Source organism: Zosterops lateralis (assembly GCF_965231275.1).
Source record: "Zosterops lateralis genome assembly, chromosome: 5".
Classification (NCBI taxonomy): Eukaryota; Metazoa; Chordata; class Aves; order Passeriformes; family Zosteropidae; genus Zosterops; species Zosterops lateralis.
This window is the reverse complement of record NC_139766.1, coordinates 26,315,007-26,329,016: the sequence shown is the minus strand read 5'-3', so window position 1 is coordinate 26,329,016 and position 14,010 is coordinate 26,315,007. Positions and strand designations below refer to the sequence as shown.

Below are 14,010 nucleotides of genomic sequence, written 5' to 3'. Positions count from 1 at the left end.
AGACACGGGTGTGGGGAGGGTATCTAAGCAAGGCTTTAACTTTTGTGCTGCAAATCTGTCGATATTATGAATCAGCCTGTACCTATCACATGATGAAGTCTGGATAAGGTGAATGCATTGGTACTTGTTCTTGAAAGTGTTTAAAAAATACTAAAAAAAATCTGGGGCCCTTTCACTTAATGTAATTTAGAATAGCAAAGGCTGGAAGGGTACAACATTGCTTCCAATTGTGGCTGTCAGTTCAGTGTCATGCTTGCAAATTTCTCCTAAAAAGAAAATTGTTAAAAGCTTCACCACAGGCTGTTAGGTTTTAATCCTTAATCTATTTGTGGTTTAAATTAACTGGATAACGAAGTCCAACTATATTTTACAGATTACTATGAGGTTTATAATACAGGAGAAAAGGAAATAGGTATCTAGATACTGCTTTAAAACTTTGTACTTAATTTACATTGAAGAGTTAGAGATTCTTGGAATAGATTATTTTTATTTTTTCTGGTTAGTGAAATTATGGTAGCAGCTCACAATCCTTTATTACAGATGAAAATAGTTTGTATGGCTCAGTTTGTATTTGTGCCAATTGCTGTAGAATAAACCTGATTAGGGCTCTGGACAAGGACCAGTAAGTGTGATCATGTACTGCTTAAGACTACTTTTCCTTTTTATTTACTAACCTTTTTTCTTGTCCATAATTCACAGGTACCACTTCTAGTAGCAATACAATGGTGGCTCCCACAGATTGCAACCCTGACAGTAAACACATGAAAGACAGTATTGAAGAGAAGTAAGTATCTCCTCAAAGAGCAATTAGTATTTGAATTGCAGGAATTCCTGCAAGGTACTATAAATACTCCCATCTCAGCAGCTCCACGTATGTCTACATTGCAGGGATTACATTTCATGTAATGTCTTGCATGTCAACAGAACTGGAATACTATCTGGGATTAACAGCAACAGCCTCAATTGTAGTTAGAATTCCAGTCCAGGTCAGGCATTGTATTGCTACAGCTATATTGGTTTTGATGTCTAAAGTAGCTACTCTTACACAGTACTGTGTGTATTCACATAAGAGCAATTGTACTGTAAGGTGGGGTTGGTGAGACACTGGAACACATTGCCCAGAGAGGTGAATGCCCCGTCTCTGGAAGTGTTCAAGGCCAGGCTGGATAGGGCACTGAGCAACGTGGCCTGCCCATGGCAGGGGGGTTGGAACCAAATGATTTTTAAGGTGCTTTCCAGCCCAAGTCATTCTGTGATTTTATGACTTGAAAATTAGTTTATTACCTCACTGGAAATGAACAGTGCCTATGTGTTGCAAGCTAGTTTATCTTCCCTAACTGGGGTATTTGGATGCCTGTGTCAAGATACCGCAGCTAACTTTAAAACCAATTTCTCTCTCTCTAATTTTTGAGCTATTTAAACATAATCTTTTGGAGAAATTTGGCAGACACTGTTACTGAGGCTGGTGGAAAGCAAACAGTTGATACAGGCTTAGTCAGGCTGTGTACTTGGAGCTCAACAGTAACTGACTGTGAGCATGCTGTCATTCAGTGTTAATATGGATAGTTAACCTCTATTGTGTTAATATGGATAGCTAACCATAATTTCAAGTGAAAAGGGAGTGGAGACTCTGTAATTAACATGAGCAGAGGTATGTACATGTACTGTTACTGTAGAGTAACAACTGTGTTTTAAGTTTGCAAATGAGTTTCTGACGACTAGTTTGAGAGCTTTTAATAATTACAGTTCTGATATAATTTCCCAGTTGAAAACTTTCTTTCCTTCCCTAGGATAATTATGTCAATATAATAAGAATGGTAAATCTATTGGTAGAGGCAACCCAATACTTAAATTAAATTGGGGCGAGCTGTATGATAGTAAATCACAGAGAGCTGGAATGCAAGGTGTCATTCAGAATTCAGCCTAGCAAGGCACAGAGAAGTACTGGGCTGCTATGGGGGCTCAAGGTGAAGTTTGTAAAGTAATGAAGGCAATTTTAAAAGTCTCTGTGAGTTTTGGCATATACTGTATGGTTGTCTTAAACCTCCCCAGGGTATATGCTTCTTGATAAGATGTACCCTGTACACCTTGGACTTGCTAGAAGGAGAGAATTTTAGAAATATGCATAGAAACAGTTTGGGAATAATGCTTTTAGCACTCTCACTTCTCTGATTTTTTTATAATTTATCAGATTAGCAAAGTAGGATTTTGGATAATGTGTGTGTATACATGCATATATCTCTGCTAGATCACATATAGATTTTCTTATTTTGTTCAAGAGTGAGAAGAACTTATGTAAAATGGTAACAAATATTTTAATGTGCCTAAATGTTAGTGAAAATGATGGAACAGAAATACAATTTATAGTGGATAATCTCTTTGAATCCCCTAATCTGGTGTTGCTAGAGAAGGTATTATTTCTTAGATAGCTGAGGTGCTTTGGCATCATGTTGATTATCCTTGTAAGATGAATTGTTTTTTGTATAAGAGTTTTGCTGAGATACAGTTTTACTGAGAGACCTGATTCATGTTTGTCACAGAATGCTAGTCACTGATTCTGCTGTATTTGCACCTACAGCTACGCACACCTAGACATCTACAGTGGGTTGAACAGCAACTTAAACCGCCAGCACCACAGACTCGAGTCTCGCTACAGCAGCAGCTCTGGAGGATCATATGAAGAGGAAAAAAGTAATATTCTTTATTTTAAAGTATTTCTATGAATAGCACACAGAATTTTCACAAGTTAATACTTCTACTGTAGGTTGTGGAACATAAAGAAATTAGCATTGTCAGTGTTTTTTGCATACACCTATTAAAAATTAGGGGGGTTTTATCTTCCTCCATTTTATTACTGCTATTGAAATCTAGCATACATTTGACTGCTATAAAATATTCAAGGAAGATAATATGCTTTGTTCTTTTTGTTGTCCTCTGGAATGAGTTGTGAACATCTTCTTAAATGAAATGGTTTTACTCTGTTTCCTTTGACAGTTAGGCACAGGAAACAGAGATGAAGAGGATGAAAATAATATATAAAAAAAAGATGATGGAAAAGAAGTTAGGGGTTTTTTTTGATTGTTTGTTTTTGTTTGGGGTTTTTTTGTTTGTTTGTTTGTTTTTTTTTTTCAAAAAAAGAAAATTACAAGTAATTGTTCTTTTAAAGGATGGCATTTCTTGGCTTATTTAAAAAAAGGGTACTAAACTTTTTTTGAGACATAGCAAAGGAAAATATAGCAGGGAAAAAGGGTCTCTTTATATACATCTAATTTCCACGATTGTTTTGAAAATGTGTTTGGGGTTATTTTTTATGATCTATGTTTTGTTTTTCTGTGATGCAGAAGTATGGAAAGATACAAAAATTTCTGCTGAAACTCCATTATGCTTTTGGAAAGATTTCTGTAACAGAGGCTTTTTAACTGTGACTACTTTTGTACCAATGACTAAGATACAAATCACCATGGCAATGCTAGGGAAAGCCAAACAGGTCATGAAATCAGGCAGAAATGAGGACAGTGGTCAGACAGTAAATGATGTGTTAGATTAGTGGGTTCTGTGTGCTTGGTCAGAGAAGTTGTTTGACTGAAACTCTTGTTTCAGCTAACAGGTTGTTAGTAATTTAAATTACTTCGTATTCCACCCTGCATGGGATAATCAGATATATTTCAGTAGTTCTTATGGTCTCACAGACTTAGGTTTCACTCAATTTCTTATTGACCGTTGTTTTACTACTGGTTAAGTTTGGGTGTGTTACAGCAGACAGTACAACTCTGCCTTTTCTTTAATTTTCCTGTGTGACTGAACAACAGGAGGTAAACTTCTGCATTTTGAGCTTTAGCTGTCAGTATGGAACTTATCCTGTCCATGCTGTATTGAAGCAACAAGATTCCATTAGGATCTTCTGATGCACTCCTCAATGACTGATTCTTGGCACACTGTGAAGGTTAGAGTGAATATGTGGTTGTTATTGCCTCTGTCAAGGAGGTGAAACCTAATGCTCTCTACAGAGATTGTGGTAAGGGCTGGACATACTAATGCAGAATCTGCTAAATTTTGGGTCAGTAACACGTTAGTGTCTGGCTTCTGGTCAGCCAGAGTGTTTATTACTGCATGGATAGGCATTATCCAGAATCACAGGTGCAGTCAGTTTCAGATTTGCTTGCTGCTTGTGATAGCAACACTTGAGTATCCTGGACTAGATGGTATTTCACATGTGCCATCACTAAGAAGTTTGTCACTTCCAGGGGAGAAAGTAAGAACAAGCTGATATGTGTGTGAACATCTGAAACTTCTGCTGCTATACTTCCAAACAGAGCTGGTAGAATCACCGTAACATTGAACCGTTGAGGCAGTTTCCCTGTTTCTAGTCTTGACTAATAGTTCATAAAGTCCAAAACAACTTAAAAACCAGGAAAGTATTTTGAGTGTGTTAACACAATATACTCTCATACCAAACAGCTGATGTTTTTGTTGCACTTTTGAAGCTTAATAAAAAGACTAAATGTCTTTCTGTGCTTTCTTGGCAAATTTACTGTTTTTCTGAGCAGTATCTTTTATCAACCAATAGGATTGGGCTATGCTTTCGTAAAAGTGCAATTTCCAAGTTACCCAGGCCAGCATTATCTGGCACATAGCCCTGGTGGAGTTTTGATGTGAGAGCTATAAAGATGTGCTCTTGAGGAGTACTTCCTTAGCCTATAATGAAATGCTCTTCAACATGAGTTCAGTTAAATCTTAGGACTCAACCTTGATTAACTCCCTATCTGGTGCAAGATTTGAAATTCAAGGAAATTACATCAGATCACTTTGCCTTTTATCGTAGTTTTATGAACCCGTTCAAAAACATCTTACTATGTTATGTGTGTAAATTCTGTTGAATCATCCTTATACTAGAAGAAATAACAACCTTTTTTCTTTTAAAAAACTGTGTTCGGCTACTACTGTTTACAGCTGGCTCCCCTTCGTGTCTCCTAGATCTCAACTTTTCAAGAATTTAAAAATATTTCTTCAGAAGACTGTAACATACAGAAATATGCATTGCAGATATATTTCTGGTTTAATTTTCTGTTGTGTTAGGTGATTCAATGCCTCTCTATTCCAACTGGCGGTTGAAGGTGATGGAGCACAATCAAGGAGAGCCTCTCCCTTTCCCGCCTTCTGGAGGTTGCTGGTCACCACTAGTGGATTACTTGCCTGAAACTTCTCCTCCGGGCATGTCACTTCACAGGTAGCTGTTCTGGCAATGCCAATGACAGTTCATTAGGTTTTCATTTGAATTGCACAAATACAGTAATTTGAAGATAGCAGATTAAAGGGCAGCTGATAATTTTCAGTTTGTTTTCTATGGGTTTACTTGCAGGTCTAGCAATTTAAGATTAAGATTACTCAACCTTTAATCTGGAGGATTAAAGTGTTTCTATTTTTATTATGAAGTTCATCTTTTCCCTTATAACACAACTTTGTGAATGTTTATAAATTGAAGAATACAAGTTAGGAGCATATGAAGCTCTTTGCAGCTCTTCATGAAATTCCTGTTACATTCTTCTAACATACTATTTTTTTGTTTTGTTTTGTTTTAGATGCAATATAGCAGTGATTCTTTTGACTGATTTGATAGTTGACCACAGTGTAAAGGTGGAATGGGGAGGATACTTGCATCTTTTGCTTCATGCAATTTTTATAGGTAACTAACTTCTTACAGAAATACTTACAGTAACCTGAGAGATTCTCAGCTTTTCCTTTTGAGATTTAAATTATTTTTTCTGTTGTATTGAAATCCCATTAATTTGATAATATTTACAGTATTTTTAAAAATTCAATTAAATGTCTTTCAGCCTTATTAGTATAATTAAGATTTTTTAAAGTTGTTTTAAGGCACTTTCTTTTGGAGTCACTTCTACTTCTTGTAGAAGACACAGTAAAATTCAGTCTTTTTCTTTCTGTTTCTAAGTGTAATAATTTTCATACAGAGCACAGATTAAGTTCTTACTTAAGATTCTTCTTACTTGAAATTTCTTTGTACTTTCATCTTGCATGGGATTATCAGATATATTTTAGTCTGATCAACATAGAGTTTGTTAAACTATATGCTGTTATTTCTAGATTGATACACTGAAAAAATATTGTTTAGCGGATTCTATATCTGTTATTTGGTAAAGTATAACAGACCAATTTGAATACTGCTATTTTAAAAAGAATATAGTTCAGTATGCCCTTTGAATATCTTTGAAAGTCTTGCTGTTTTCCTTTTCTGTTAGGTTTTGACCACGGTCACCCTGAAGTCTATGAGCATTGTAAACGACTACTTTTGCATCTACTGATAGTGATGGGCTCTGGCAGTAATGTCCAGTCTGTTGCTTCTGTCCTACTCAGAAACAGAGAGTTCAATGAGTCCAGGGTGCTTACTGTCAAGCAAACTACCCATTTAGATTACACTTTCACAGGTATGCTTTTGATGCATTACGTGTTGCTTGTTAAAATGACATGGGGAGTTATCTCTTCTTACAGGCGTTATCAAGATTTCTGTTGTTAGTAATATTTTCCTGAGGCCTTGGCATTAAAATGTATTTCTTTGGATTTTAATGAAGTCAAAATGAGTAGAGTTCTCCTTAGCACTTTGTTCTCAGTCATCAAATTAGGGAGAACAGTTGAATGATGAATAGTAGTGGAAATCAAAGGGGGAGCTATATGTTTTCAATAATTATACTTTAATACAACAGTTTTTATGACACCTTTGAAAATAAAAACCAAGAAGATATATCTCTTACTTGTTTATAGCAAGTAAAAATTTCCAGGTTTTATCAGCTGTGATTGCATTCTTTATTGGCTATCAGAATATTTTTTGAGATACTCCTTTTTAATATTCACCTCAACTTTACAATTTTGTAATTATACAGAACCCTTTATGTTTTGTTTATCTCTTTATGAAGGTAATATTCTGATGGTGAGACTGTATTGTAGTTTCTGTTGAAATAGTTTGGGGTTTTTAAAAATTTATTATTTCATATTATTTCAGTAGGTGGCAGCATATTGCCATACAATTGTTTGCTCTCTTTTGTTCACATCAGCAATTGTTTTATTTCTTAGCAAAAGTAGTAATTTGATTTGTGAATTTGGTTTTTGTAGCAATGAGGAATTAAATTCTGCTGTGTATAGTGGAAGAATTATTTTATATGAATCTGTTCATCAGAACTTTATTGGTGCATCTACACAGTGGCATATAAAAACCATTCCCTTCCTGATTAAGATTAAGCTAACTTCAGAGCAGCTTTGTATATCCACGGGGGCTCTGCTTAGAGTCCATTCACTAGATAATACTTAGTGTTCACTGATTTCAACTACTGTCAGTTACACTATGACTGGGTTTAAAGAAAAAAAAATCTGCTCATTAGTAAAAAATAGTCTATATAATTTTTAAATTTAAGTTGAGTTGCCTGAGAAGCTGATGAGCTCTCATACTATTATTGCAAAATCAAGGATAGTACGGGGATTTTAAAAAAGGATCTAGCAGTTCCCAATTAAAGTTCATATAAGTCATGTGAAGAATTTGCATATATGAGACTTGTTGATTTCATTAAAATTATTGCATCCATGAACTCATTCTCTTTTAAGTATTCTCATTACATTTACTAAGTTATTGATCTTTCTAGATGGCTATTTTTTCTTGTTATATATTTAATTTAACTGTCAACTTAAAAGTGCATCTTCATCTTGTTTCAATTTCAGCAGGTGTTCATGATTTTATACCTGATTACCAGCCCTCCCCAATGACAGACTCAGGGCTTAGTTCAAGTTCTACCTCTTCTAGCATCAGTTTAGGAAATACAAGTGCTGCCATTTCTCAACTGCACACCACAATCCTCAATGAGGTTGACATTTCAGTAGAGCAGGATGAAAAAGTGAAAACTCTTATAGAATTTATTACCTCAAGGTAAGATTTTAGTTTTTATTTTTGTCAAGACATGTATTTTGTGGAGAAATGGCAAAGCTCTTACTATTTAGCATCATGTTGTCTAATTCTGTCTCTGTTTTATCACCCATAAGTCTTTTTACATGATACACATATGAAAAGCTCCAACTTTCCAACACTTTCAAAGAATTTTGACCTTTCAAGTCCTGACTGATTAAAAATATTTTTCTATGTTTTATTTTGAATTAGGGCAGGAATACATTGAGATGATTAGGGAAGCTGCAAGATTTGTGTGCCATTTAGGGATTACCTAGTAGTAGAGAGCTGACTATTCAAAAATGAGGAATTTGTTGCAAATGACATCGATAATATCATCCACATTTGTGCAGTTTGTATGATAGTCTATATTAAGCTTTCAGGATGGTGTAAATCTGAAATGCTACCTGTTTCTCCATGCTTTTGATATTTTTGCTTTACCTCAGCCTAAATTTATGATAGCATGGTGTATCGCTGGAAAGGAATTGGGAAGAAAGGAAGTTAGGAAGTGTGTAACAGTGGTAATTGTACTGGTTCTTTCTTACAGAACTATTGTACTATAACTATACCAGAGAACATCTCTTCCATCTTTTTACCCAGTTATTTAAATTGGAACTGATACATTGTTTTTCACTTTGTTTTAACTATTTGCATAATATATTGGCATTATGTATGTATTATTATGTATATATTATTACGTATAATATTGATCAGTTGTCAATTTTTTTCAATTCGTGTCTGCACTTCTAGATGGTTTCTTTTATGCGGTACATAGTAGATTCTTTTGCAATTAACCTTAAGGTTCAAATTTCATTTAAATAATATTGAGGACAAAGACTATGTTTTTTATATTCTGTTTACTCTATTTTTATATTTTTTAGGAAAAGAGGCCCACTTTGGAATCACGAAGATGTTTCAGCCAAGAACCCCAATATAAAGAGTGCTGAACAGTTAACTGTATTTTTAAAGCATGTGGTATCTATATTTAAACAGTCTAGCTCAGGTATGTTAGAAAAAAGACAATATGTGATCAAATGTGCAAGATTGCAAGCTAAATAAATACTTTCTAATGCATGAAAATGCATAGGTTATCTATAAAATTGCTCTAGGTAATTACTGATTCTAACTAATAAAGTTTTCATGTTTATTTTACACTTCAGTTCATGTTTCTGTTATGACAGATTTAAATATAATCTTTTAGGAGTGAGATAAAACATCTTATTAATTCTTGTGAACACTTACTATTCAAGTCATAAATGTTTTATTGTCTGCATGTCTCTCTAACATCAAGTATTTGGAATACATATTTATATTCCTGTAAACATTTTTGAGACTAATACTTCTTGACAGAAATGTAGAGGATGTGAGAATATTTTAAATTTAGGAATGATTTTGGCAATTTACTCTTCGGTAAATTCAGGTAGATTTGGTTTTTTATAAAATATTGATTATTTATTTACCTTAATAGGAGGATATCAATTGGAACATCGTCTCAGTGAAGTTGCTTTGCAAACTGCGCTTTCATGCTCCTCTCGCCATTATGCTGGGAGGTCCTTTCAGATTTTCAGGGCTCTGAAGCAGCCTCTCACTCCATCTACACTTTCCGATGTTCTCTCCAGACTAGTAGAAACTGTTGGAGATGCAGGAGAAGAAGCTCAGGTATTTGAAATTTTGCCCCCCTCTTTATTAGAAAGCTAAGTCTGCCTAAATGATGTGTGTGCATTATTAGATCAATGACAGGAAAATTTAAAAGCATTGTTTTATTCAGTTGCTTTTTATTTTTAAATATTTCAAATAGCAAAACAGTTTAAATTGTGACACTTTCTGAATTTCACTTAATTAACTGAGGAAGAGTTGTGCACATTCTCTTCTACAACAACAGGCTCTTTCAGAGAGTTTGATAGGTCTGTTTTCTGTAGACACAACTTCTTTCATTGTTAGACAATACTGAGATCAGCGAGATAAGAAATTATTTAGGTTTTCTTTTAAGAACTTCACTTGATAAACTGTTAACAATCATTCAACTTAGTGTCATTGTACATATTAAGAGTGTATCTAATCTTTTAATACTGCAAAATGAGTCTGAATTGCTTCATCCTTTAATCCATCCTTAAAAACAATGCAGATGAGAATTAATTCAGTAAATGCATATAAATAAATTGAAAATTTTCCTTGTATTGAAGCTATACTACTAGCTTGAGCTGTCTCATGAGGATTGTGTTCTAATTGAAGCATGAAATAATTTAGTTACTGATACTGATTTTATTTTTTTATATTACTACTAGTAGATTTTCTGTGATCTTCCTTGTGCATATTGCATAATTTATAATGTGGCTTTCCCCAGGGTTTCGTCATAGAGCTGCTTTTAACTTTGGAATCTGCTATTGATACATTGGCTGAAACCATGAAGCATTATGATCTGCTTTCTGCCCTTTCTCAGTGAGTTCTTTTATCAGTCAATCTTCATTATGCATTTTTTAACATTTAAGTTATTAAAATTTTGTATTATAAATGTAATGAAAGAATTTCTTGTCATCTTTGCAGAATAATTGTATCCATATAGCAAAATTGCTTGCTCTGGTATGTTTTTTTTCTGGAATCTAGATTTCCTGAAAAGGATATCTTATTGCCTTTCTGATTTACCCTCTTGGGTTTAATTTAATTTTGCAAAAAAAGGTGTTCAAGGAGTTCCTTATGGCTCAGTTCTGAAATATTGTCAGTTCTTCTTAAACTTCTTGAATTTAAAGACTCTGCAAATATTGGTCTGTCTTAGGCCTCAGGTTTGTTTTCCATGTGTAAGAAGTGTAACTGAACAGTCTTAGTCATTTCTGTGTCTCATTACAGTTTGAGTGGTTGCCATGATGACTTGTTATCAAACTGAAAAAAATCCCTAAATGTACCGTCATCTGTATTTGTTTGAGACTTCCTCACAAAGTGTTTGAAAATGCTGAGATTTCTAAGAATACATTCAATTTCTCAGTATCAGAATAGGAAGGTGTTGGGTTTCCTAGGTTAGGTACCTCAGACAAATACGTGGTAATAATTGTATTCATTCATTCATTCATTCATTCATCTACATTTATCACATCTTTAAATAAGTTGGGATGCTAGATCGTCACTTACACAAAATCTTTTACATGCTGTGGGCTAATTTTTCTGATTTTGCCATAATTTTTATGTTATTCTGGGATTGTAACAAATAGATTTGGTAGAAAAAATAACAGGATGCTATAATCTTATCTTTATGCCATAAGGATATTTTAATAATAGATACAGAAATCTTGTATTTACGTGTATTTTAATACTCCTAGGATGATTAACCAGAGTATTCACTGTATATGTATGTGATTAGTGTAACATCTTTTTTCTTTCTTCCCTTTTTCTAAACTATATGTTATTGGAGTATTTTGCAAGTAACAATATGTAATACTGATTTTTATTTTAGAACCTCATACCATGATTCTGTAATGGGAAACAAGTATGCAGCTAATAGGAAAAGCACTGGACAGATAAATCTAAGCACAAGTCCTATTAATAGTGGCAATTGTTTGGGATACTACAGCAATACAAGGAGTAATTCCTTGAGACTGAATTTAATCAGTGAGCGGAGAGGCGACCGGCGACGGAGCAACACACTGGATATAATGGATGGAAGGATAAATCATGGTGGAAGTTTGGCAAGGACTAGAAGCCTTTCCTCCCTGAGAGAGGGAGGGATGTATGATGTGCAGCCCACTACTGACCCTGTCAACTTGATGGCCACCATATTTTGGATTGCAACTTCATTGCTGGAGTCAGATTATGAGTACGAATATCTTCTGGCTCTCAAGCTACTCAACAAGCTTCTTATTCACATGCCTCTGGATAAATCAGAGAGTCGGGAAAAGATAGAAAAGGTGCAGAATAAACTGAAATGGAATAACTTTCCAGGTCTTCAGCAGCTTTTTCTGAAAGGCTTTACTTCAGCCTCTACCCAAGAAATGACAGTTCATCTCCTCAGTAAACTCATCACAATTTCCCGGCATGCTTTGGTGGATCCTTCTCAGTTAGCAGGTATTTTTAGTAAATATGTGATAAGTATATTTTTTTTCATCAAATGAAGTGGAGACAAAATCAGTAGTAATTGTGCATTTGCCTTGAAGAAACACTTCTGTTAAATGCTTTCTGCAGTTGTCCATATTACACTGATACATAGTGGGAATACATTACAGACTATGATTATCTCACAAGCAAGATTGCATGTAAACTTTATGCATTGACTGTTGTTTGCAAGTGAGTTTTAAGAGCTGTGTATTTTTTTTCATGATCTTGTGCTAACTAGCTCAATTAGCACTATTCAAACATTTTTAGAAACAGTGTGACATAGTGCCTAAAACTATCCAGTTTCATGCTTAATTGATCCAGTGATGATTTTATTTTCATCAGGCATTTTTATACCTAACACAGACAGATTCATACATACAGATTGTTCATACATGCATACTTAAGTAAATGTATGTGTATATATAATTTATATGTCTCTGTGAAAGTATGTGTCATGCTGTAAGAGTGTTAAATACCGGCTAACTACACATTAAATTAAGTCATATTAAAAACCTTAAGGGCTCATATAACTCTGTTTATGTATGTGTTTAGGATTTCCCCTAAACATCTTGTGCCTACTTCCTCATCTGATTCAACATTTTGATAACCCAACTCAGTTTTGTAAAGAAACAGCTGACAGGATAGCAAAGGTATGTAACATGATGCTTGGAGAAGTATCCAGGAGGATATATATACCAGCATTGTTTCTGTATTTTTGGGGAGGTCCCTTACATAATACTTCTGTGTGATTCTAATAGTAATGTACACGTAACTATAAGAGGTCATATTTTAAAGATGTGATCCAGTTTGATTTATATAGCTGGACCTTGTACCAACCCCTGAGTTTGTCAATTAAAAATACATTTAGCTTATTTTGTAAAATTTAGATTTCAAGAACAAATTTTCATAGTAATGATATCAGATATTTTTTCTTACTTGTCTGATTTTTCCATTTGTAATTTTGAATGTCAACCTAATCACATTTTAAGCATGCTTCCTAATTTTCTTATGAGAAGGAAGTGATTCTTACTGGTAGGCAGAGAAGAAAAGGTTGTATGTACTTTCTGTTACTTGTACATGGTGAAATACACCTTGAAATATTTCTGAACTGCAGTGGCTGTTAAAGCAGTACGTGGTGGATACCAGCTGTTGTTAGCCAGGATGGTGTTGCACTGGTCTGACAGTCTTTCCTTTAAGGAAGAATGTGGAAAGGGAAATAGGAAAGAGCTGTCTGGCACAGGAAATGCAGTTATACACCTCTGGCTGCCAGGGCTGTGAACCACTAAGCTGACTCAAAGAGTATGTGAGTGATGCAAATGCAGAAATTACTGCTGCCCTAAATAATTGTATTACTCGAGCAAGGGATATTGGTTGATCATACCAAATGTATGATTAGTAGATAAACTTGGAACATGGATGCCACAGTACCAAAATTCCACAAAAAGTGTAGGTCATATTTGTGTGATTGGTTTGATTTCACTAGAAAATAACTGTAGTGAAATCCTGGAAATGAAATCTGGGAGTGAAATCTGGGAGAAGTGCATAATGACTCATGAATGCTTGAATTAAAAAAAAAAAAATTCTAATATAGTTAAATATGGTTTTGCTTTTCAGGTTTGTGCAGAAGAGAAGTCACCAACTCTTGCCAATCTGGCCCACATGATGAGTTTATACAGTACACATAGTTATTCCAGAGACTGTTCTAACTGGATTAATGTAGTGTGTAGATACTTGCATGACTCTTTCTCAGATGCCACATTTAACCTCATAACTTACCTTGCAGAGGTAAGCTTTTACTGAAGTATCCTACGTTGACAATTCATTGCCAATTCCTAATTTCTCATGATTCTGAATATCAAGGGGGATAAATAATCTTTTCTAACAGGAAAGTGTTGCTTAAATGTTCTAGGACGTAGAAAAGGAATGACTGCTGCCATTTTGGAGTGCAGTAATTTATATATACCTTGAAATAATAATCCTTC

At 34.5% G+C, this 14,010-nt stretch overlaps 1 protein-coding gene across 8 annotated transcripts in view; it reads left to right on the top strand.

Annotated features, from left to right (window-relative positions):
- FRYL (FRY like transcription coactivator) overlaps positions 1–14,010 on the top strand; it is a 148,064-nt gene that overhangs the window by 100,468 nt on the left and 33,586 nt on the right. For 6 of the 8 annotated variants that reach the window (XM_083862234.1, XM_083862229.1, XM_083862232.1 and 3 more), the window contains 12 exons: positions 700–784; positions 2,579–2,691; positions 5,077–5,227; positions 5,580–5,683; positions 6,258–6,443; positions 7,726–7,930; positions 8,827–8,948; positions 9,414–9,604; positions 10,290–10,384; positions 11,391–11,998; positions 12,581–12,678; positions 13,643–13,813. In XM_083862234.1, coding sequence (XP_083718360.1) covers positions 700–784; positions 2,579–2,691; positions 5,077–5,227; positions 5,580–5,683; positions 6,258–6,443; positions 7,726–7,930; positions 8,827–8,948; positions 9,414–9,604; positions 10,290–10,384; positions 11,391–11,998; positions 12,581–12,678; positions 13,643–13,813 — 2,129 coding nt within the window. The remainder of the gene's footprint in view (positions 1–699; positions 785–2,578; positions 2,692–5,076; positions 5,228–5,579; positions 5,684–6,257; positions 6,444–7,725; positions 7,931–8,826; positions 8,949–9,413; positions 9,605–10,289; positions 10,385–11,390; positions 11,999–12,580; positions 12,679–13,642; positions 13,814–14,010) is intronic. The other 2 variants (XM_083862230.1, XM_083862233.1) reach the window with 1 other exon arrangement.